This window comes from Haliaeetus albicilla, chromosome Z, assembly GCF_947461875.1.
Source record: "Haliaeetus albicilla chromosome Z, bHalAlb1.1, whole genome shotgun sequence".
Lineage (NCBI taxonomy): Eukaryota > Metazoa > Chordata > Aves > Accipitriformes > Accipitridae > Haliaeetus > Haliaeetus albicilla.
In genome coordinates this window covers 42,952,259-42,976,412 of record NC_091516.1, presented here as the reverse complement: position 1 = coordinate 42,976,412, position 24,154 = coordinate 42,952,259, and the positions used below count along the sequence as shown (strand labels likewise).

General features: G+C 42.1%; 1 protein-coding gene across 12 annotated transcripts in view; it reads right to left on the bottom strand.

Annotated features, from left to right (window-relative positions):
- PIGG (phosphatidylinositol glycan anchor biosynthesis class G (EMM blood group)) overlaps positions 1-24,154 on the bottom strand; it is a 101,101-nt gene that overhangs the window by 58,866 nt on the left and 18,081 nt on the right. For 10 of the 12 annotated variants that reach the window (XR_011323337.1, XR_011323338.1, XM_069777010.1 and 7 more), the window contains 2 exons: positions 16,638-16,919; positions 6,894-7,351 (listed from right to left, as the gene is read on the bottom strand). Coding sequence is in view for 9 of the 12 variants with exons in the window: in XM_069777010.1 (XP_069633111.1) it covers positions 6,894-7,351; positions 16,638-16,919 (740 nt within the window). In the remaining 3 variants the exon portion in view is untranslated. Of the gene's footprint in view, positions 1-6,893; positions 7,352-13,529; positions 13,814-16,637; positions 16,920-24,154 lie in introns of those variants that run through there. The other 2 variants (XR_011323339.1, XM_069777014.1) reach the window with 2 other exon arrangements.

Sequence of the window (24,154 nt, the reverse complement as noted above, 5' to 3'; positions counted from 1 at the left end):
TCTTACAGTTAGGCAGCTAAGTGCATATTAAATTAGCATCTATTTTGAAAGAGGATTGTAGTTGCTCAACCCAGAGTCCAGCCATTTAGCAAAGCTCTAAATGATTTTGATATTCTACTCAGAAATACAAGCATGAACGTGCCACTCCGATCTCAGCTGAAATGTAGCGGGTTTTGCCCAAACCACAAAATTGAAAGTGAAGAACTGATCATTTCCTGAGAGAACCTAGGGAAAGGGGAAGGAGAAAAAGAGACCTTCAGCTGTATGTTCTTACTGTAACAGCTTGTGGTCTACACTTTCATACTTTGGGTATCAGAAGGAAGATTGAAGACATTTCCTCCCACTGCTTTGACCGCACCTCACTACTGCAAATATGAGTGAAAGGAATTATAAATGTGCATATGATTCATATTTTATGTGGATAAAGCCTTTTTTAATTGTTTACTTTCATTCTACTATGTACAATAGAATACACAGGAGTCATATGGTATGCTAGCTTCAGGTGGAAGGGCATTTGGGGAGAGTTAAGTACATTATTGCCCTGGTTTCAGCTGGGATATAGTTAACTGTCTTCCTAGTAGCTGGTACAGTGCTATGTTTTGAGTTCAGTATGTGAAGAATGTTGATAACACTGATGTTTTCAGTTGTTGCTCAGTAGTGTTTAGACTATAGTCAAGGATTTTTCAGCTTCTGATGCCCAGCCAGAGCACCTGACCCAAACTGGCCAACAGGGTATTCCATACCATGGGACGTCCCGTCTCATTTAGGAACTGGGAAGTGGGGGGCAGGGATTCGCCGCTCGGGGACTGGCTGGGTGTCGGTCGGCGGGTGGTGAGCAATTGCCCTGCGCATCATTTGTACATTTCAATCTTTTTATTACTACTGTTGTCATTTTATTAGTGTTATCATTATCATTATTAGTTTCTTCTTTTCTGTTCTATTAAATCGTTCTTATCTCAGCCCAGGAGTTTTACTTCTCTTCCTGATTTTCTCCCCCATCCCACTGGATGGGGGGGGAGTGAGTGAGCGGCTGCGTGGTGCTTAGTTGCTGGCTGGGGTTAAACCACGACAATTATTAAAAGAAAATATTATCATCTTCCCATGGCACTGCTTCTCGTCACTTCTCTTCAAGCTGACGCTGTCATAGACAGTTTCACCCCTTCCACACTGAGCCAGGTAGCTCTGACACCTTCCAGGTATCAGCTCTGACCAAGATTAACAGCCAAATGAAGCTAACTGAATACCAACTAATTAAAAAGAAAATCCAACTTCCAGGCAAATTTAGGGATTGCATGTTCTCTTCCACTTCATCTACTGCCTGATTTTCTTTTTCTTTTTTTCCCTCCAAAGTCTTTTTTTTCCATTGTAGTAGGTTTCACAGAGTGTCTCTGCAAATAATGAAGAACATTTTCCATATTTCACCACTGTTCAATGCATCCCTAGTAGCCAAATTCAACACACTATAGGTGGATTGATTTTCTGTGGTTTGCTGCTTACGTTTTTCCATGCACAAACCTGCACAATAGTCTCTCTGTCTCAAATGCTGGGCCCCTTAAGCACTGTCCAGATAAGCAAAACACGTCTGACCATGAGCACAGATATCTAAAAGGTCAATACAAGAGGAAAAAAAGAGGGTAGTTTGTTCATTAGTTTGTCTTAAGACACAAAACAGAAGGCTGGCTAGAAAAAGCCTGAGTAGCTTTAACTCAAACTAACAAGGGTATACATGATCTAAGTAAGGTTCTGATTTCTTACTACTAAAAAATGTGCTATTAAGACATAACTATGCAAATTAAACACATACTAAAAATAGAATAACAATCAACTTTACAGACTAGCAATGCATTTTGGGAAGAGGAATAAGTGCTTTATGCAACTCAGCTTATCACCAGCTTTAAATTACGCTATAAGGAACACACATCATCTCAGTCCTAGGGAAACAGCCATCTCTACCACACTGTTCTCTTGTGAAGGAGAAGCAACAAAGATATTAAAACCTCCAACCAAAGAAAATGCAAGCATGCTTGCCAAATAGGAATTCACAGATACTCTACAAACCACAGGATGTGCAAAGATTTATTTGCATTATTGACTGATCTTTCCGAAGCTTGTCCAGTGAACCATTTTGGACCCAAGAACTCACCTACGTCCCATCACTCAAGTCCCAAAACTGTGCACTTCAAACGCTGCTATTTCGGCAATCTTTAAATCCTATAAAGCAACTGAAGTATATGTCAGCATGGTGACATATATTATATTCTCCTGGTAGGCTAAAAGCAGCTCCATTGATTTAAGTCAGGATGTAGCTCCACAGTAGCCCAAGTCAACCTGTGCCAGGGCTGCTAGGGTTCTGCTTTTTCACCCACTCCCTAAACACAGCAGAAGTAGTTACACCAAAGAAAGGGAGAAGGCAGAACTGTGGCAGCCCCAATGACACATCCTCTTATCCTGCCATTGCATGGCACTCTGGACTGTTCCACAATCTTTTTAAAGCCCCCAAAAGTAGAAGTTTGTGAATCATTGCTTCTTTCTCAATTAGATTTGAAAGGCAAGTGGGTTTTTCTAAGGAATGCTTGACAACGGCAGAAAGAAAAAACTGTTTGTGTCTGTAGCACTTCAAAAGATGCAGACACTTCCACATTTTGTTTCTACAGGAATTTCAACAGCAGCAGTGCTGGCTTGCACACCCTTCCCTTCCTGCGTTCCTGATACTAAGCCAGCCCATTTGCCTGTGAAGCTGGATGGTAAATCAGAGTGGGAAGTGATCCATCTGAAAGCCAAGAGTTTCCCATGACATCTTGGGTTATTTTTCCAGTCACATCTATTCAATGATTTAATTCACCATACTGACAAAGCAACAGCTGTGCTGGTAAAATACAGGGCCATTAGTGAGGGGAGGAGCAAGACAGCAGGTACCTTGCCTCATAAGGCAAGAGCTCCTTTAATATACTATTATAGCCAAACAAGTAGGATAGTGTTACTGAGCCGCCAAAGTGAAGTTTCTGGAAGACCTTCACATATTTGTAAAGGTGCCAGGCTTGTATGCCTTAAACAAAAGCAACACTTTCAACTCTGAGTTCTTGTACTAGTCTTCCCTATTGCCATAATGCAATTACAATGCTGTAGCTCTGACTATATGTTGCTATTTTTCTATGCATTTCATAGAATCATAGAATCATTTAGGTTGGAAAAGACCCTTAAAATCATCAAGTCCAACTGAAACCTAACACCACCAAGTCCCACTAAACCATGTCCCTAAGTGCCACATGTACACGTCTTTTAAACACCTCCAGGGATGGTGACTCAAACATTTTGTTGGGCAGCCTGTTCTAATGCTCGATAGCTCTTTGGGTGAAGAAATTTTTCCTAATATCCAGTTTAAACCTCCCCCCAGTGCAACTTGAGGTCATTTCCTCTCATCCTATCAGTTGTTACTTAGGAGAAGAGACTGACACCCACTTCACTACAACCTCCTTTCAGTTAGTTGTAGAGAGTGATAAGGTCTTCCCTCAGCCTCCTTTTCTCCAGGCTAAACAACCCCGGTTCCCTCAGTTGCTCCTCATAAGACTTGTGCTCCAGAGCCTTCAGCAGCTTCACTGCTCTTCTTTGGACACGCTCCAGCACCTGAGTGTCTTTCTTGTGGTTAGGAGCCCAAAACTAAATAGAGTATTCAAGGTGCAGTCTCACCAATGCCGAGGACAAAGGGAGAATCACTTCCCTAGTTCTGCTGGCCACACTATTTCTGATAAAAGCCTGGATGCTGTTGGCCTTCTCGGCCACCTGGGCACACTGCTGGCTCATATTCAAGACCCAAGCAAATATACTCAATGTGAGGCTATAATTTGGTGGGGAAGCACACGGAGCAATTCACCTGTAAAATTCTGAAGTTTGGGGTTTGATATCTAGCTGCTGTACTTCAGCCTTACTGAAGGGGGAGGCAGATAGCTTTAATAATATGGCTGTGATGGCTTTATGACGGGGAAGCAATACTTTTATCAGTCTGACAGACTTCTGTGATGAGGTGACTAGCTCAGCGGAAAAGCGGAGAGCAGGCAATATTGTTTATCTCAGCTTTAACAAGGCTTTTAACACCGTCTCCCATAACATCCTCACAGGCAAACTGATGCAGTCCAAGCTACAAAAGTGGACAATGAGGTGGACTAAAAACTGGCCCAGCTACCAGGCTCACACAGTTGTGATCAGCAGCACAAAGTCCACCCAGAGGTCAGTCATTAAGGATCAGCCCCAGGACTTGGCACAGCAATACTGTTTGACATTTTCATTAATGACCTGGACAATGGGACAGAGTGCACTCTCAGCAAGTCTGCACACAATACAAAACTGGGACTAGTGGTTGATATAGTAGATGGGTCTGCTGCCACTCAGGGGCACCTCATCAGACTGGAGAAATGGCCCAACAGGAACCTTATGAAGTTCAACAAGGGGAAGAGGCAAGTCCTGCACCTTGGAACAAATAGCTACACACATCAGGACAGATTGGGGGCTGACCATCTTTTCAGAGATGGCTCTGAGCATCTTGGTGGACACTGAATTGATCATCGGCCAGCAATGTGCCCTTGCAGCAAAGACAATCGACAACATCTGGGGATGCATTACAAAAACGTTTCCAGCAGGTTGAGGAAGGTGTTTCTTCCCCTGTGCTCAGCCCTGGGTCCAGTTACAGGTTATCCAGTACAGACAAAGATATGGACATATTGGAGTAAGTGCAGTGAAGGACTGTGAAAATGATGATGGGATTGGAGCACCTGTCATACAAGGAGAAGCTCAAATCACTGGGACTGTTTAGACTCAAGAAGAGAAGGCTCAGTATGGATCTCACCAGCCTAATTCAAGGTGGAGGGTGTTAAAAAAAGATGAAACCATATTCTTCTCAGTGGTGCGCAGCAAAAGGAGAAGAGGCAATGGACACAAGTTGAAATAAAAGAAATTATTTTTAAACAAAAGGAATATTCGGGGGGGGGGGGGAACAGGTTGCCCAGAATAGCAGTGGAGTCTTTATGCTAGGAGATATCGAAGACCCAGCTGGACAAGGATCTGAGCAATCTGTTCCAGATCACTCTGCTCTGAGTAGAGGGACTGAACGAAATAATTTCCAGATCCTGTGACTCTGTTGTTTTCAAAGATAGACAAGAATTCTGCAAAACACACCAATTCCAACTCACAGGAGAAATAAAAGAAACTCAAAAATAGCCTCCTCCCTCCCTTCTCCCCCCTACCTCGCCAACAACAAAAACCAGACTAAGCCAGAACAGGTGTAAAGAACCTTGGTTTACCTGAGTGGGTTGCATGGAAGCTCCTGACAGGCAATAGTGTTAGAGCTGGGCATACAGGATTTCGCAGCTTTTGGTACAAATCAGGAAGCCCTAGAAGCAACTGCTCTAGCTGCAGACTACGTTCTACCTGTACTATCTCCCTGAGTCCCCACAGCCCAAGGCTATAACAGGTTTTGCTGCTCTACAGGCATATCTAGCACCAGGAAATCAGAGGTAGGAGCATGCTTAACCAAAACAGGATCTTTGGAAGTTAAGTCCAGGCATGCACACACAATTTTTAGAAGGCTGGTAACATTTCCAAGTGTCAGTAAACATTCCTGGGGGACCATACAAGCAAAAGCGTATCTCTGAAACAAATCCAATTTTTCAGCTGCAAGAATATTAAGTCCTTGTTTCACAGCATTGTGGCACTAGTACACACCAGAGAAAAGGGCTGACAGTCTGAAGAAGATATCTGGCCCAGGAAGCTATTGGGCAAATAAATTTTTGGAAGATGCTAAGGATTAATCATAAAAATCCTCCCAGTCGTACCAAATCACACCTAATCCTACTCACACACGGGCTTAGCTCAAAATGAAGGAGTTCTCTGTCACATGGACATAATGTTGGGAATACGACATCCTTTCCCCAATCCCTTACTGCATCTCAAGAGGCAGAATGCATGGCAAAAGCTTTGGGATAGAACAACTGCTACAATGCCATAAACTCCCTCATAACTTATGTCTTTCAGCACTCATGCCTGTCACAGCAATTAGCATTTTATCTGTGAGGTTGCCAATAAGCAACTAGTCTCATATTAGTTCATTTGCTCCTGTCGCTTTTAATGAATGATGAATGACATTTCATCCACATGTTGTTAAGACACCGGCAAGAAATCTCTTTATCTTACACAGCACAGCCTCCCCATCTGCTGTCTGCAAAACCTTGACTAGCCAGTCACAAGGTATTGCTTCTCCGTCTACCAGCTGAAGTACAGAAGACAGTTCAAATATCAAGTACTTTTATTACTGAATAATGACTGTAGCTCTTCACAATACTAAAAGGTAGTAGAAAAAGTAGAAGCCCTTTTCCAGTGTACTTCAAGCTGTAAAAATTTCCCCTTCTTGTTTATCATACTACACTTGAAAAATTCCTTCAGTTTTCCACCCACACGATAAATGTCTATGACAGACAAGGAAGAATTCTATGTGCAGCATCTTCTCCTGCAACTTCATAAAGTTTGGAATTAAGCAGAAACTTCTGCCTTAATTTCAACGGTTTAATTCTATTAAGCAATTTTTAATTTCCCAAACCAGACACTGTTGACTTATACATGGAAAATATTTACTTTTTGCCTCTGATAAGCCTATCGTGTATAACTGGCATTAATTAGATAAGTCATGGTGTAGGGCAAAGATTATAAACTACTGATAGTATACAAAGAATTACTCCTGCATGAAACAGCAGTGAAAAATTCCTTTTGATACTTCACTGTTTACCTGCACGTTTGCAGCACTTTCTAAACAGAGACTGTATAGAAATGTATACATCTTTCACCAAATGAAACATACATTAATTTTTAAATAAGACAGAAAGTATGACAATAAATCAGATACCCACCTTGTCAACCAATGGCCAAAGTCTGGCCGATGAGACCACTGGACGCCTGTCTGATTCAAGGATCGAAGTAGCCGACAGCAAATAAGGATGATCCATGGACTTGCTAAGCTTATCCACTTATCTGATCTTTTTATGAATTCAGTTGAAGAGGTGGCTTTGCCCAATTTTGAATTACATGCTGCTGGAATGTCTATATTCTTGCACTCAGAGGCTTCCCCAATACTATCAAAATTTTGTTTCACTGTGGTGCTATGCTGAGGGTCACATTCTTTCAGAAGAAAATTATTCCTACAAAGTTCCTGACACAGCACCAAACAAAGTGTATTGATAAGAAAATACCAGGTTTGATGTTCTTCTTCTATAAAACTGCTTGCCCCCAAACTCAAAACATGGCCAATTGTTCCAGCCAGAATCAGCACATCTATTTCTGACCAGCTGGAACTGGACACAACTGGATTCTGCAAACAAACAAAAAAATAGCAGTGGTGAAAGTATATAAAAATTTCACTTATTTAAGCATTCATAGTGTGCTTACGGCAATTTCCTCTAAGAAAACAAAATAAACAATGAGACAAGTTATTTCTATCTTGACAAATCCCCCAAATTTATAAAAGAATCATTTTAGTATAGCCTATTTTGCTAGCATTGCAACACAATCATATATTTTAAAATGACATTCTGTTTAAGGGAAAAAACTCCTCTATGAATAATCATCACAACTGTACAGATTAAGATTCCCTACCACCCTGTGACAGAAGGTTCAAAACAAGCTGTCTCCCTGTTGCACATTTGTAGAAGTAAAAATAGAAATCCTGCAGAAATCAAACTTGAGGTACAGATAATAGGTAATTTTCTAATAGTTTAAATGTGTGCTACCCTCAACTCAGTACAGTGACAGCTTTCACTACTCAAATTAATAAGTTACTTGCAGACTGATGGCACCCCTTAACCTTGCTTAGCTTGAAATGTGTCTTTCATCATAAAATCTACTTTAAACCTTACCCATCTATTATTTACTTCACACGCTGTGCCTATCTAAAACCATAGCATTCTTTGTCTAATGCCTCCATTAGTTCGATTTCCTGTTCACAGCAGCTACGTGGAACTGCCTTATCATCACTGCCCTCGATGATACAGCTAAAAAGAGAACGTAAGGGCATGTGGAAGATGATACAGCTAAAAAGAGAACGTAAGAGCATGTGGAAGATGAGAGCATCTGGTTCACTGACGTTATCAGGTAAAGGACCTCACATGGAATAAGAAGTAACAGGGAAAACCATAAAAAGACCACACAGACACAAACCTGATAAGTAAGGACGAAGGGAGATCATAAAGATGACCAAAACTCTTCAGCCATTAATTGACAGGTCATTAAGAAACCACAGGCATAGCTCTGAAGCGCGTCAGCCTGGACTTTGTAACAGATAAGGGGGAATCGACAGAACATGACTCTTACGGATATCTGATGATGCCTGTGGATCTATACAAACTCATTAAGCAATGCTTCAGGAAAGTGTCAAAGGTGGGCGAGAGGGGATAGTGAGGAACAGGCTGGAGGCAGGGGGCAAAGTGAGAGGAGGAAGGATAAAGGGGCCAGAGCCACGCATAAGCAGGCGCCAGTCAGTGCGCTTCTCTGACTGAGCCCTGTGCCTGATCACTGTCATCTATCCTGTCATTAAATCCTCTCTTAACTATCTTTCTGTGCAACTCCACTCTCTGTCCCACCTGTGGGTGCTGCAAGGTCTTGCCACAAGTAACTGGGGACAAGCCTGCAGGCCAGCCGCTTGAGCCCAGAGTGAGTAAAAGTAAATGCCAGCAGCTGGAGTGGGATTATGGGTCATTGAACCCATGCACCTGTAGTGCCAGTGACTGCAGCGCGTGAAAGTCCACATGCCAGAGACCGGAGTGGGGACCACAGGCCATCGGGACTGCGCGCCTGAGGTGCCAGCAGCTGAGGGATTAGAGTGCAAGAGAGGTCAGGGTGTCAGCAACAAGAAAAGCGACCATGGATGACCAAGCCTGTAAGTCTGCATCAGCACTGGAGGGCCCAGTGTGCACACCTATGTGTGAGAGGTCACAGGGCCACTGACTGGAAGGACTTGTAACTTCTCAAAGTCTGAGTCCAGAGGTGGGGACAGGGGCCTAGGCTGGGCATGCACAGTTGGGCTCCAGCAGCAAGGCAGGACAAATGCCCCAGCCCTGGAGGCTAACAGAGCCAGCAGGGGCTTCCTAACATGCCTTAGCAAATAGGGTTACATACTCATGAAGCATTTTGGGAAAGACACTGTCAAAAATCATCCTTTACTATTTTATTTTCTCATTAATTTTTCCTCTATTAGAGAATATCATAGCGTATCTCTTAAACCGGTATTTTAAACACCTGATAAACAACAACTTAAAAGCCAAATCGAAACTATGGCATGCCATTTTTACTTCTGACCAAAGATCTCTGAACCTACTTTCACGTTAATTTCTTTAACTGCACACTTCAACTACATCATCCTCCTATATTTGACCTTATGAACAAACTTTAAAAAACTGCCTTGAATATTCATACAGATAAATCTCACAGAGAACGTACTCACATTCAAAGATGCACAGTGTACTATGATTCCTGAACTGTTTAAATCATTTGTTAGAAGAATATAGAAACTCACTAATCTTAGAGCAGGTAATATGAAAATGGGTGTAAACAATACAAATATCCCTGACTATCTTAGAAGCAAGTCTCACTTATGCTTAAGATTTACTGACAGCAGCATATGTATTTTTGTTCAATAAGCAAGACAAAGTAACATGGAGAGGACAATAAACACACTTGATGCAAGAAGCAAGAATTTTCCTTTGAGGAAAACAACTTTTGCAAAATTAAGATTTTATAAGATGTATGTGAAAGAATGCAGGAAGGATAGTTAAAAGTTATCACCTATTCACATCCCCTCCATTTCTTGTGTTGTTAAAGAAATATATTACACCAAAATCACTTCACTGCAACAAAAAAACAATGAAAAAGTTCCCATGAGGTTACACACAACAATGGGGGGGAGGGGGGGGGACACCACTAAAAATTTAGCACAAGAACAGTCATAATCTGAAAAACTGCCCAGGCCCAATCTAAATTGACTAGCACTTGAAATTTCTTTGGTGCCCTAAGGACCACTCCTTTTTTGTTTAGTACTCTACTACCATAAGCTAGTATTTGGAACAAAAGAACAAGGTAGAGATGTAGTCCATGCAGACACCAAAGACCATGAAATTCACAAAGCTGGGACAAGAACAGTATATGACTAAACTACAAAAAGTTTAAACTCCAATAATTCCATCATGCTGACCTTAAAGATCTTGGCTAACTAAATAATGAGCAAGCACATAAGCACCGTCTGCTTGCAGAAACAAAGGAATCTGCGATGCTCAACAAATGAGAATGAACCAGTCTTCAATGCAATACATCTTCTTTATAAGACACAACATAAAATCTATATAAGGATTGCTCTCTTGTATCTGGTTGCTGTCAGCACTGATACGAAAACTGAAGAAGTGATGTATTATCTATGGGGAACGTGCAAAAGCCTCATGAAAATGATAGTGTGTGAAATGTCCCAGTTCAGAAATCTGTATTTCTTCCCTGCTTGTCTGACTCTAACAACTCCAGTGAAAAGAGAAAAAATTTACTCTTATATTCACATCAAAGGATTAAAGCCCAATGGCATTTATTGATAAACCACATTTCAGACCAGAGTTAGTCACTATGCAAAATGAAAAATTATCCTGCAAATTATAATGTCCTGAGCCTTGATGATCTAAGAAATACTGAAAATAGCTTCATCATTTTTTTCTAAATTTGCTGGTAATCCCTCATATATGAGCTGTGCCTTATTAGGAATGCCATCATTACAGTTTTTTTATACAGCCTGACCTTAGATTACTTAGATTGTACTTAGTTTTCAAATCTGGTTTACAGGTACAGAAATGTGGGTCCTACTGTGATATTCACAGCTCTGTCTAACTGCTGAACATGTCCAGCCCTCAGGAACTCAGCAGGCACTCCAGATACTAAAAGACTCCTATGACTTGCACCGCTATCTTGGCAAACAGATTTAATACAGAATCTTTGGTTTAGAAATTTATAAATGCGAGGCTTTCAATTTAAGCCTAAAATGTCTCAAGCCAAGGTAGCTTTAACATTTGATGCAACAGCATTAGTTATTAAGTAATACAGAAACTGACCTCTTTGCCCTATCTTCGAATGTATCTTGCTAGGTTGCAGAAGTGCCAGTACATAAACAATGGAGTATATGTATCTCTGCCCATGAAACTTGTTTTCTTCACTTTGAAATCAAACCTCCTGTAGTCTGTCTTCTGGGTCCAATTCCAATTATGTGTCTTCTGTATGGTTGAGAGCAAAGTTCTTTTGCACAAAAATTAACCATCCGTAGTTAATGCCTGAGGAACTTCACAATTGCTTTTCAGATGAAGAATGTTTTCTTTTCCATGCTCACCATCACCCCAAATTTAAATACTTACCATTCTTTTCCCTTCTTATATTTGAGCTCTCCGCTCAAAGACCTCGTCTTGATTCTCAATGATGATAACTTTCCTATGACAGAGTACTACAGACTACACTTGCTCCTACATTTTCACAGCAGTTTGGGATCACTTTTGAAACCTACCTAGTAAAGGCATCATCCAATCACCTTTTTTCTTCCCCAAGTCAAAAAATGCAAAAAAAATTTAGGTACAATTGCATAAAAATGTTTCATCGTTCAATTCAGTAAGAGTATCATACCGAGGAGGAAAAACAAAAATATTTTAAAATAACAGGGCATTTTAAAATAAACAGAAAGAGGGACTTTTTTTTACGTAATGAAAAAACCACCATAATTCTGCATAATGCAAATTCTCAAAAGCTGTATTGGACAAGCTTTAACTTTTGTGTTCTGTTTCAAAAAGACTATTCGTTTTGGTTTCTATCAGAAATAGGAAAAAAGATACAACTACTAGTAGTAAATACTGTACTTAAGTCAACTATCAAGCAATTAGAGTGAAGCTATGAACAAGAAGTTAAAATTTTTGATGATTTTCTGGAATTAATAAAGGGCTGCAGAACTATTTAAAGCCTGAAGTGCCATTAAAAGAAAGGACTGGTGCTGCTAGAAACATAGTAATCAGAACCTATAAATAACAGCCAGGAAGCAGATGCTAACACTGCCTGCACTGGTCTTCAGAAAATTCATGAACTTGGTAATCAGTTTCTATATTCAGCCACAGTGGAAAAAAAGCATTTCAAATGAGAAGCACTTCAGAGAAATCTTTAGATGTGAACGGAAACAATTTGAAGAAAAAAAGCTCTGAAGCTGTTAACAGGAAAGCTTATCTTAATTACTTTTAAAATACCTACGTTTTATCATATAGCATGAGCTTAGAAAATGCTTTTAGCTTTTTTAACTGGCAAGATCCTGATTCAGGCAGGATTCTACCTCTGCCATCAGAAGAGCAGGTTTTCAGAGCCCTTTCAGAAGTGGTGCCCATACACAGATTTGCACTGTGGAGACGCACAGGTCACAGACACTTGGATTCAGAGTTATTTTAGCATAAGTAATACTCTTAACTCACATAGAAGGCCCTTCAAGATCAACACACAGCATACAGAAGCAACCAGTTTCTCCCCCAAAGTCTAGGTATTCTATTGGAAAAGGGGATGGAAGGTGGGACATGAATGTTTGTGAATTACAGTGTTTGTGCTGCAGTTATCAGTAAATAACCTCTCACATCCATACTGCAAGTAACACCAGATTATCCACTGCTCCTGTCACATTCTCCAGGCTCTATCTTTGTATAAGCAGCCACCTGCAAAAAAAACCACCATACCATTCTGCAACAGCCCTGAGACTGGTAAAAATGTAAATCAAATCCAGGTCACTGTTTTTATACATGTTTGGAGTGGAGAAACTTACTAAAACTACAAAATATTTCAAGCTTGCTTTGGAACTTGAACAGAGACAGTAAAGCCTATCTGACTGATGAGATGAGATACACATCCAACAATCCAGTCACCTATGGAATAGTATTAAGGATGGAATGATGAAAACGGATTTCTACAGGTCTGGATACAAAGTCATGTCTGCCTCAATGAGCGTTACTATTGCCTACACTTTTTAAGACATACTTCAGCTTCCCACATTTTCAGACATGTCTCAGGTAGGAATATGATCACAGACAGACCTGGAATGGAGAATCCAGGATTTTTTATTCCTATCTGCCCCAGCCTTGGAAAAACAAACAAAGATACAAAGCTTCTGGAAAACGTTGCTGAAAACCTCCTAATTCACATATTATCAACTTGAAGCAGATGATCTGATCATCTGCTGGTATGTCCTGAGGTCCCAGCTAGGTAAAACTCCAGAAAACATGTATGCACCAATTTCAGATATTCCCCCACCTTTCTAGTTCCAAGAAGAATGCTTGAATTGATAACTATTCCATTACAGCCAAATGCAGATGTTTTCAAAGGTGACATGAAAATAAGCATCTTCACGTCCAAGAAACACTAATTGATCCCTGTCCTAAAGTGACAAAGTGTAATCAGCAGTGACACCAAGTTTCACTTGTGAATAAAAGGGGTTTTTTCCACTTCTTGAATTCCAGATGGTCTCATAGTTGGTACCAAAGAGGAAAAGGAGACAAGCTGCTGCTGTAACATCCTTCTTCAAGCAACAGGGGATAGGATCTAAAGCCCGAACATCAACCAGGGAGAAAGTTCAAGCTGCAGCCATCTTGCATATGCAGAATGTGGGGTGCTGAAGGCAAAGATATGAAACTGGATACAGTATCCTGGATGTAATTTCTAATCAGCTGGGTTTTGCTCAGTTTGTCCTCAAAGGCAGATGTACAGACAAAGCAGGGGTGGAGAAGGAAGACAACTGAAATAGAAAGGATAGATAAAGACTTCTCACACATATTCCTGTCCCTGCTCCCTAGGCATAGCCGACCAGGTGGAATCATCAGAAATGGCCAACAGATTACAGGTATGGAAGTGGCACTTCCTCCTCTAAACTTCCTCAGAAAGATTAATTCTAAAAATAGAACAGCATGGATTATATGGGTGCTTCTTTTTATGTGTTCCTTGAGGAATTATTTGCCTCAAAGCCTTTCCATCCAACTCAAGTTTTGCATACCAGGATACATTTTGCAGTTGCTGCTGCGATCACTGACAGAGCAGCTGTATTAGCAATATATAAGCCACCTGCAGGAAGCTGTTCACACCAGCAGCTGTCTCTCACCAACAAGGATGAAAACATGCCAAGAACAGATGGGAATGAAACCCTGAGACTCAGGCCAAACTAAAAAGGCAAAGCTCATACCTGTCAACCGATACTTGGTAACAGCTTATTCTAAAGTTAGTAATAGCCAAGGAATAGCAGCATCTTCCTAGATTCCAGTCTTTGACCTAGCAGGAAAGCATTTTTCCTGGGTCATATAAAGTTACTTTAAAGTTACTCCTACAGTAGTGGGTGTCACAAGGAATCAACTCATCTCTAGCCATATAAGAAAGATTTCTGGTCACAGACAGGCTGAATTTCTTTGAAATTATCAACCTGGAGGAGAAAGCTATAATCTGTTGTAATTGCTCTCATCTCTATTGAAGTGGAACGTCTGTAAATTTTACGCAGGTCTGGACAGTCATCATTTTTAGGTTCTTACTGTTTGCTAAAATTAGAAAAACTGGTAACAATTAAGATGAAAAATGAGCTTGTCTTCCATAGTTGTCTTTGTTTATTATCACACAACAAGTAAATGTTAAGTTTCTACAGAATACACTGGATCATTAATTATTATTTCAAGACCGTATTCTTTTACTTTTTCTAAGAATAATTTCTACCTTGTTTACAATAAAATACAGAGAGCTAATAAAGGCCCTAAGTAGAACAACTCAGAAATGGCAGAAGTGAACTGAGTCCGTTTAAAGACCAACACACCCCTAAGTACCAACAATGTTAACAAACTGTACAACTAGACATCTCATTCAGCATATTTCTCTATTCACACTGGTTAATTTTATGTTCTTCTTTTATTTGGCTTTAAAAAAAACCTACACAAGCATCACTAGCTTTGGCAGCAAAACATTAACACTACTTGGACACAAAAATTTCCAGTACCAAAAGCAAACTGTGATTTATGCTTACAAAGACTGTTCTGTTAGCAGCTATACCCGAGATGAAACTTCCTTCCCTGGTTTCATTAAGCAGATGTTGCTGGCTGACTTGTTACTCTATTTTAGTCTATCTAAATGATCAACAGACAAACCTAAATCTTATGTGGCTGATAAATATAAACATAAGAATGAAACACCATGTTCTATCAGCAAATCCCTTTTTAATCATTTTCAATACACTGAAATTAATTGCACTGAAGCATACTGAAAAAGAGGAAAAAAAGAAAAAAGGCTGTGCTCAGGAGAGAAGGGCATTACTTTTAGTCCAAGGCTTCTCTCAGAAAAGCAGCATTTCCAAGAAGGAATAATACAAACACAGAAATTACAGAAACAAAATTATAAAATGGTATAGTTTGAATAATAAAAATCAGCACTCTTACTTACTTAAATTTATAATTAAGCTCAGTAATTACAGCATATAGTTGCAGAGAGTGCAATATTAATCTCCACTCAGGAGTAGTGAATTTTCTGAACTATATAAAGAATAGCCGTTATTAAATGATTCTCTAAGTCAGAAAGTTTGCTTTTTAGCCTGAAGGAATATGTCATCATATCTTTGAAGCAAGGTACTTGCCACACATTGTCACACACTAAAAAAAAACCGTACTAAAACCCCAAACACGATTCAAAGAAACCCAGACTGACAAAGCACTGTACTGCATAGAGGTTGCACCACTGAACAGAGCACTGTGAGCATTAAAGTTACTGAATTTCAGAGACCTTTGAAAGATATGACTAACAAGCATCAGAAAAAACAGCTAGAAGCTGATTTTATGGTGTGGCTGACAGTTCTTGGCATATAAGTTTCACAGTGAAAGAAGAGTAAGACATTGCAAATTCTACTTCCTTGGAATTACCTGAATTCTATTCAATACAACAATAAAACTCATCAAGTACTTTACAAAAGGTAACTGCTCGCACAACTGAGAACACTTCTCAGCATTCCAAAGATTGTAATAAACTCAATTTCCTAAATTTAGAAAACTGAAAAAGTTTAACTTAAAAAGTAGAAGAGACAGATTAGATTTGCTCCCTCTGTTAGAGTTTCAAAACTATTTTTAAAAAAGCATTAAGAATACCAATATAAGAAAGGGTACTGGCAAAGTATTTTCTTACTAGCCTCAGAGCATTCATGTCTGTGGTATTTGGGAAAGGACAGATCATCACCAGTGCATGCTGTTGCAAAATATTATACATCTTGCTCTAACTGCAATTGTGAAACATCACTGTGTAACAGCATAAAATTTATACACAGCGTAACTGTTTCTGATCTCATAAAATCAGCTGCAAAATAACTTACACTAATTAGAACATTTCTTAAAGTAACATGAAAATAAGCACTTCTATGATCTTCGTTATAGCAATCAGTATCATGCCACAATGAACACACCACATTTCAATTACAATTCTAAATTATTCAAATTACATTACAAATAACAATTTCTTTAAGCACACACAGAAAAAACTTTTATGACTGAAAGTATGCCATGAAGAGCAAAACATTTTGAACCCTAATTAACACATGCTCTCACCTTCAGTGGAGGTCTGGAATTCTCAAAGATCTTTGCAATGGCAAATAAAATACTGCACATGAGTGCAGAAATCAGCATCATCACTCCAACTGCTGTTAACCAGGACATACTGCAGAAATAGCATGAACTTTCTGCCGATGTGCACACAATGACGTGAACTGCACACAGCATCAGACACATCAAGTAAAACAGCAGAGAGAACAGCGGAGGGGACAGGGACACTTCAAATTCTGCCTGGCTGCTCAGGGCTTTTGGAAGGCTGAGCAAAAGCAGCAGTAGAACCTAGAAAAAAATAGAGAATTAATACTTAAAGAATTGGGGTTAGCTAAAGCATGCAGTGAGAATTCACACAAAAAAAATCTTACTGTCGTCATCCACATCACTCTGCTAGTCTACATACTTCATCAAAAAAAAAAAACGTGAAGAACTATGCTGGATTTTTTATCCCCAGTAAGATATTACCATATACATGGGAGAATCAAAGATCATGTTTTCATCTATTAAGGGCTTGGGCACACAAGTTACCAGAGTTTAATAAATTGCCATGTGCCTCCTCACCAGTGGTAACTGATCACATGCATGATCTTCATTCCCTGCAAAAGTAAGAGCTTTAACTCCCAGTATCAAAATAGTTCTGAAGCAAACAAATTTGACCCATTATTTATCACCTGTAAATGCCTAAAGTTACATACAGACTCTGCCAAAGGCTATTTATTTCACAATGTGTGAGATACACATACACATAGCTTCCCAGACTAGGGAAAGTTCTCATACTATCACACAAGTGTATGATTTCTCCCGGTGTTTCTTTTCTGCACATCTCCTCATCTTAATTTGATTTATTGGTTTTACTTTCACTTTGCTCTAACCTGCACATAGATCAGGCAGAATTCCAAGTTTCCTCTCAGGTAACTGTAGCAGTGGAGATTAATAATATCATGAATAATTTCTGCTACCCATGTGCAAACCTTTACAAGTAAAGGGAAAATTCAGCCGCGTGCTAAAATACTTTGCAAGGGGCACAGATGGAGCAAGGACTAGACTGAGCTCAATCAGCTTGTGCTAGGGCAAGATTAAAACAAATCAAGATAAAAACAACTGTATCAAACCATTGCCAACCTGTAATCTTTCACTGGCACTTGTGAAGACCTCTGCGTAAAATTTTTCCCACAATACAGTGAGGTATAGTAAAGTAGATCCAAAAAATCCAATGCACTGCATTAGTCTTCCCTCTTCTTCATATTCAACTTCAAACAGTTCACTTGGTAATGAAAATATGAGGTTTCACAGTATCAAACTGGCTTAGGTATTGCCTTTTAACACAGTACTTACAAATAAAACAAGACAGCACTCATGATAGGAAAATGCTCGAATTGTAGTTATCTACAAATCTAAATTTAGCTTTTTTGAGTAAATGCACTGTTATCAGCTCATGTCCCAGAGGTATTCTCATCTGAAATACAGGATAAATGGCATTTATAGCATGGTGTAGTTTGAAGTCACCTGTGAGACTCCCTACCCTTATCTATTCAGTGAAGGTGGAAAATACGTATCAAGACAAAAAGACTTTGGAAAGCAAGGTGGTTTCTTGAGTACTGCACTGGGAAAAGGAAAAAGCTCCAGCAGTTTTGCACCAAGTCCTCCAGTGATGCTGAGCAAGCTCTTCTCAACCAAAATTTTCATGGTTAGTAGCTGCATGTTTCTTTTGATAAAGGCCCATTGAGTAAAATACCCAAGATCTGTTTTGTAGAAACAGTAAGCACCTACAACTGCATTCAAGAAAAAAGAAATCCAATGCTTCAGGTCCAAAGTAACTGTCAAGAGCTTGAATGCATAGATTCCCAAAACAAAGGAACAAAAAAGAAATACAAGCACTTCAAGTTTGTGCTGAGCTTTGTCCACCTCCAGATTTGCCATCTGTAGAGTGGGAACAGAACCTACCATCTCATCTCCCAAAGGCACTGTGGAACTAAGTCCTGTGAAGTGGTCAGCAGAGTGATAAACCCCACTGAGCAGTCTACCAGAAAGCCATTTCAGATGTACTCTGCACACACAGAGCTGTGCACATGAGACGAGGCATAGAGTCCTGCCAGGACAAAGGAGACTCAAATACTAAATAGCTGCTCATGTACTGTTATCCATTCCAGGCAGCAAATGGGAGCAGTACTACAGCAATTATACAGTTGTCCTGGGTTCAGCTGGGATAGAGTTAATTTTTTTTTTACAGGAACCTGGGAGGTGGGGGGCATAGCCGGGGCAGCTGACCTGAACTGGCCAAGGAGCTATTCCATACCATGTGACATCATGCTCAGTATATAAAGGGGGAGCGGGCCGGGGGGTGGGTTCTTCTTTTCGGTGGGGGAAGTGGCAGAGCGTCGGGTCCCAGGTGGTGAGCAGTTGCACTGTGCATCACTCTTTTTGTATACTTTTTCATTAGTACCGTTGTTGTTGTTGCAATTTCTTTGTGTTGTTCCAGTAAACTGCCTTTACCTCAACCCTCGAGGTTCCAGGTTTGTTTTTTTCCTCTCCTCCGTCTTCCCCCCTATCCCACCAGAGGGGGGCGGGAGGAGTGAGCGAGCGGCCGCGTGGTCCTTTGTTACCGGCTGGGCTGAAACCACGACAGTCCTTTTTGGCGCCCAACGTGGGGCCACGAAGGGTTGAGATAACGACAGATCTGGCCAGAGCGTGTTGAAACAAATTTGTCATACGCATTTCTTATACTAGATAAATAGATGTTAGTCACAATGTTGATTCAGCTGTTTACATGGTGGCGTTTTGTAAGTTCTTATATGCTTTATGTATTGCCTGTAGTTGCGTATCTCATCTCTGGGAGAGTGATTGGGATTATCATTTTGCTGTACTGGGCAATGTCGACTTGTGAAATGATTACATCACTGGTCATGAGGTTAAGCTGTTATCTGTATGAGGCAGTGATATCATTTCCAGACTTTGGGCACCTTCTGTCGGATTTTATTGGTAATTACACCCAACCCATGGGGAAGATAGGGGGGGATACTTCCCCCCATCCGTTCCCCTCCTTTTTCTCTTTCCAACTAATTACAACAGTTTTCGAGAATTTTGAATATCCTTGGGATGCGCAAGCCTGTGTGCTGTTAGTGCTATGCCTCCTGACTATGTTTCAGGTCTTGTCTAGGGCTACAAAGAGGCTCTTTAAGAGTACCACCCAGAGATCTGTCCCAAAGCTGGATATTTATGGGTGGCACGGCATGTGGGAGGATGTGGGCAGGTATCTAGAGAACTTCTCACCTCCAGTGACTTGGAAGTTCACTCCCGAACAACTGCAGAACCCTCATGAAGTGATAGAATTTTTGAAAGGAAAATGCTGTGGCTATCCCAGAGACACACAACTCACTACACTGTGGTGGGCCCTGGCCGGTATCTACCAAACCCTGCTTGATGCTATGCAGCACCCCCAGGGGGAAAAGGGGGAAAAGATGGAAAACAAGACAACATGCACCGTGGCTACCCCAACCCCGACAACATGCACCGTGGCTGCCCCTACCACGACAACAGGTACCATGGCTAACCCTACCCCGGTGACAGATACTGCCACTAAACCAGAGAACCAACCTGTGCCAGTATCAGTCGCCCCTGTACAGAAAAAGAAACACACAAAGAAATCAGTTCGCTCAGTGAGAGATGAAGATGAACCAGGGTCATCGCGAGAACAGGAGGAAGAGGCAGAACCTGAAATAATTACCCGATCTCTATCCCTGAGTGAGTTGCGTGACATGCGAAAAGATTTTAGCTGCCACCCAGGTGAGCACATTGTTACCTGGCTGCTCCGATGCTGGGATAATGGGGCTAGTAGTGTGGAATTAGAGGGTAAGGAAGCCAAGCAGTTGGGATCTCTGTCTAGAGAAGGGGGTATCGACAAGGCGATTGGGAGAAAAACACAAGTCCTCAGCCTCTGGAGGCGACTTCTGTTAGGTGTAAAGGAAAGATACCCTTTCAGGGATGAAGTTACATGTCACCAAGGCAAGTGGACCACCATGGAGAGAGGTATCCAGTACCTGAGGGAATTAGCCGTGCTGGAGGTGATTTATAATGATCCAGAAAATGCGCAGTCACCCACAGATCCAGATGAAATCCAATGCACACAACCGATGTGGCAGAAGTTTCTACGAAGTGCACCACCAACCTATGCCAACTCATTGGCAGTAATGTCCTGGAAAGAAGGCTATGGACAAACGGTGGATGAATTGGCTGTCCAACTCCGGCAATATGAAGGAAGTCTCTCTTCCTCCCTACGGCCCTGTGTCTCAGCTGTAGAGGAATTGTCCCGAGAGTTCCAGCAATTCAAAGTAGATATGTCCTCCTCCTCACCTGTACAGGCCCGCATTGCAGTTATTGGGAGTAAGCGTTCCTCTGCCCAAGAGAGAGGAGAGAGAAAGTACACACGACGGGCTAACCTGTGGTTTTACCTGCGTGACCATGGAGAGGACATGAGGAAGTGGGATGGAAAACCTACCTCAGTCTTGGATTCACGGGTACGGGAGCTGCGAGAAAAAGCAACCAGAAAAGAAGATTCTTCTTGGAAAACTGCTGCTCCAGTTTCCCGTGAGCAGTCCCCCGGGCGCAGTAGATGGGCCGATCTCATTTCTGATCCTCTTGAAGGGACTTCTGATTCACATGTGCAAAAAGTGGGTAACAGATATTCTAACCAGGATTAGAGGGGCCCTGCCTCCAGCCAGGTGGAGGAGAGGGACAACCGAGTCTACTGGACAGTGTGGATTCGATGGCCTGGCACGTCAGACCCACAGGAATATAAGGCTCTAGTAGACACTGGTGCACAATGTACCCTAATGCCATCAAGTTATAAAGGGGCAGAACCCATCTGTATCTCTGGTGTGACAGGGGGATCCCAAGAGCTAACCGTATTGGAAGCCGAAATGAGTCTAACCGGGAATGAGTGGCATAAACACCCCATTGCAACTGGCCCAGAGGCCCCGTGCATCCTTGGTATAGATTATCTCAGAAGGGGGTATTTCAAGGACCCAAAAGGGTACCGTTGGGCCTTTGGTATAGCTGCATTGGAGACGGAGGAGATTGAACAGCTGTCTACCCTGCCTGGTCTCTCCCAAGACCCTTCAGTTGTGGGGTTGCTGAAGGTTGAAGAACAACAGGTGCCAATTGCTACCACGACGGTGCACCGGCGGCAATATCGCACCAACCGAGACTCCCTGATCCCCATCCATAAGCTGATTTGCCAATTGGAGAGCCAAGGAGTGATCAGCAAGACTCACTCACCCTTTAATAGTCCCATATGGCCCGTGCGGAAATCTAATGGGGATTGGAGACTAACAGTAGATTATCGTGGGCTGAATGAAGTCACGCCACCGCTGAGCGCTGCTGTGCCAGATATGTTAGAGCTTCAATATGAACTGGAATCAAAGACAGCTAAGTGGTATGCCACAATTGACATTGCTAATGCATTTTTCTCCATTCCTTTGGCAGCGGAGTGCAGGCCACAGTTTGCTTTCACTTGGAGGGGCGTCCAGTACACCTGGAATCGACTGCCCCAGGGGTGGAAACACAGCCCCACTATTTGCCATGGACTGATCCAGACTGCACTAGAAAAAGGTGAAGCTCCAGAGCACCTGCAATATATTGATGACATCATCATATGGGGCAGCACGGCAGAAGAAGTTTTTGAGAAAGGGAAGAAAATAATCCAAATCCTTTTGAAGGCTGGCTTTGCCATAAAAGAAAGTAAGGTCAAGGGACCTGCGCAGGAGATCCAGTTCTTAGGAGTAAAATGGCAAGACGGGCGTCGTCAGATCCCTGCGGACGTGATCAACAAAATAGCAGCTATGTCCTCACCGACTAATAAAAAGGAAACACAGGCTTTCTTAGGTGTTGTGGGCTTTTGGAGAATGCATATTCCAAATTACAGTCAAATTGTAAGTCCTCTCTACCAAGTTACCCGGAAGAAGAACGATTTTAAATGGAGGCCTGAACAACGACAAGCCTTTGAACAAATTAAGCGGGAGATTGTTCATGCAGTAGCTCTTGGGCCAGTCCGGACAAGACCAGATGTTAAAAATGTGCTCTACACTGCAGCTGGGGAGAATGGCCCTACCTGGAGCCTTTGGCAGAAAGCACCTGGAGAGACCTGAGGCCGACCCCTGGGGTTTTGGAGTCGGGGATATCGAGGATCCGAGGCTCGCTATACTCCAACTGAAAAAGAGATATTGGCAGCATATGAAGGAGTTCGAGCCGCTTCAGAAGTGGTTGGTACTGAAACACAGCTCTTCTTAGCACCCCGACTGCCAGTGCTGGGCTGGATGTTCAAAGGGAAAGTTTCCTCTACACATCACGCGACTGATGCCACGTGGAGTAAGTGGATTGCACTGATCACACAACGGGCTCGCATAGGAAACCCCAGTCGCCCAGGAATTTTAGAAGTGATCACGGACTGGCCAGAAGACAAAGACTTTGGAATGTTGCCAGAGGAGGAGGTGACACGGGCTGAAGAGGCCCCGCTGTATAATAAACTGCCAGAAAATGAGAGGCAATATGCCCTGTTCACTGATGGGTCCTGTCGCATCGTGGGAAAACATCGGAGGTGGAAGGCTGCTGTATGGAGTCCTACACGACTAGTTGCAGAAACTGCTGAAGGAGAAGGTGAATCGAGTCAGTTTGCGAAGGTGAAAGCCATCCAGCTAGCATTAGATATTGCTGAAAGAGAAAAGTGGCCAGTGCTCTATCTCTATACTGACTCATGGATGGTGGCAAATGCCCTATGGGGGTGGCTACAGCAATGGAAGAAGGGCAACTGGCAACGCAGAGGTAAACCCATTTGGGCTGCCGCACTGTGGCAAGATATCGCTGTTCGGATAGAGAAGCTAGTGGTAAAAGTACGTCACGTAGATGCTCATGTACCCAAGAGTCGGGCCACTGAAGAACATCAAAACAATCAGCAGGCAGATCAGGCCGCCAAGATTGAAGTGTCTCAGGTGGACCTGGACTGGCAACGTAGGGGTGAGCTATTTATGGCTCAGTGGGCCCACGATACCTCAGGCCATCAGGGGCGAGATGCAACATATAGATGGGCTCGAGATCGAGGGGTGGACTTGACCATGAACACTATCGCACAGGTCATCCACGAATGTGAAACATGTGCCGCAATTAAGCAAGCCAAGCGGCAAAAACCCCTGTCGCATGGGGGGCGATGGCTGAAATATAAACAGTGGGAGGCCTGGCAGATTGACTATATCACACTCCCACGAACACGCCAAGGCAAGTGCCATGTGCTTACAATGGTGGAAGCAACCACTGGATGGCTGGAAACATACCCTGTGTCCCATGCCACTGCCCAGAACACTATCCTGGGCCTTGAAGAGAAAATTTTATGGCAACACGGCACCCCAGAAAGAATCGAGTCGGACAACGGGACTCACTTCCGAAACAACCTCGTAGATACCTGGGCCAAAGAACACGGCATTGAGTAGGTATATCACATCCCTTATCACGCACCGGCCTCCGGAAAAATC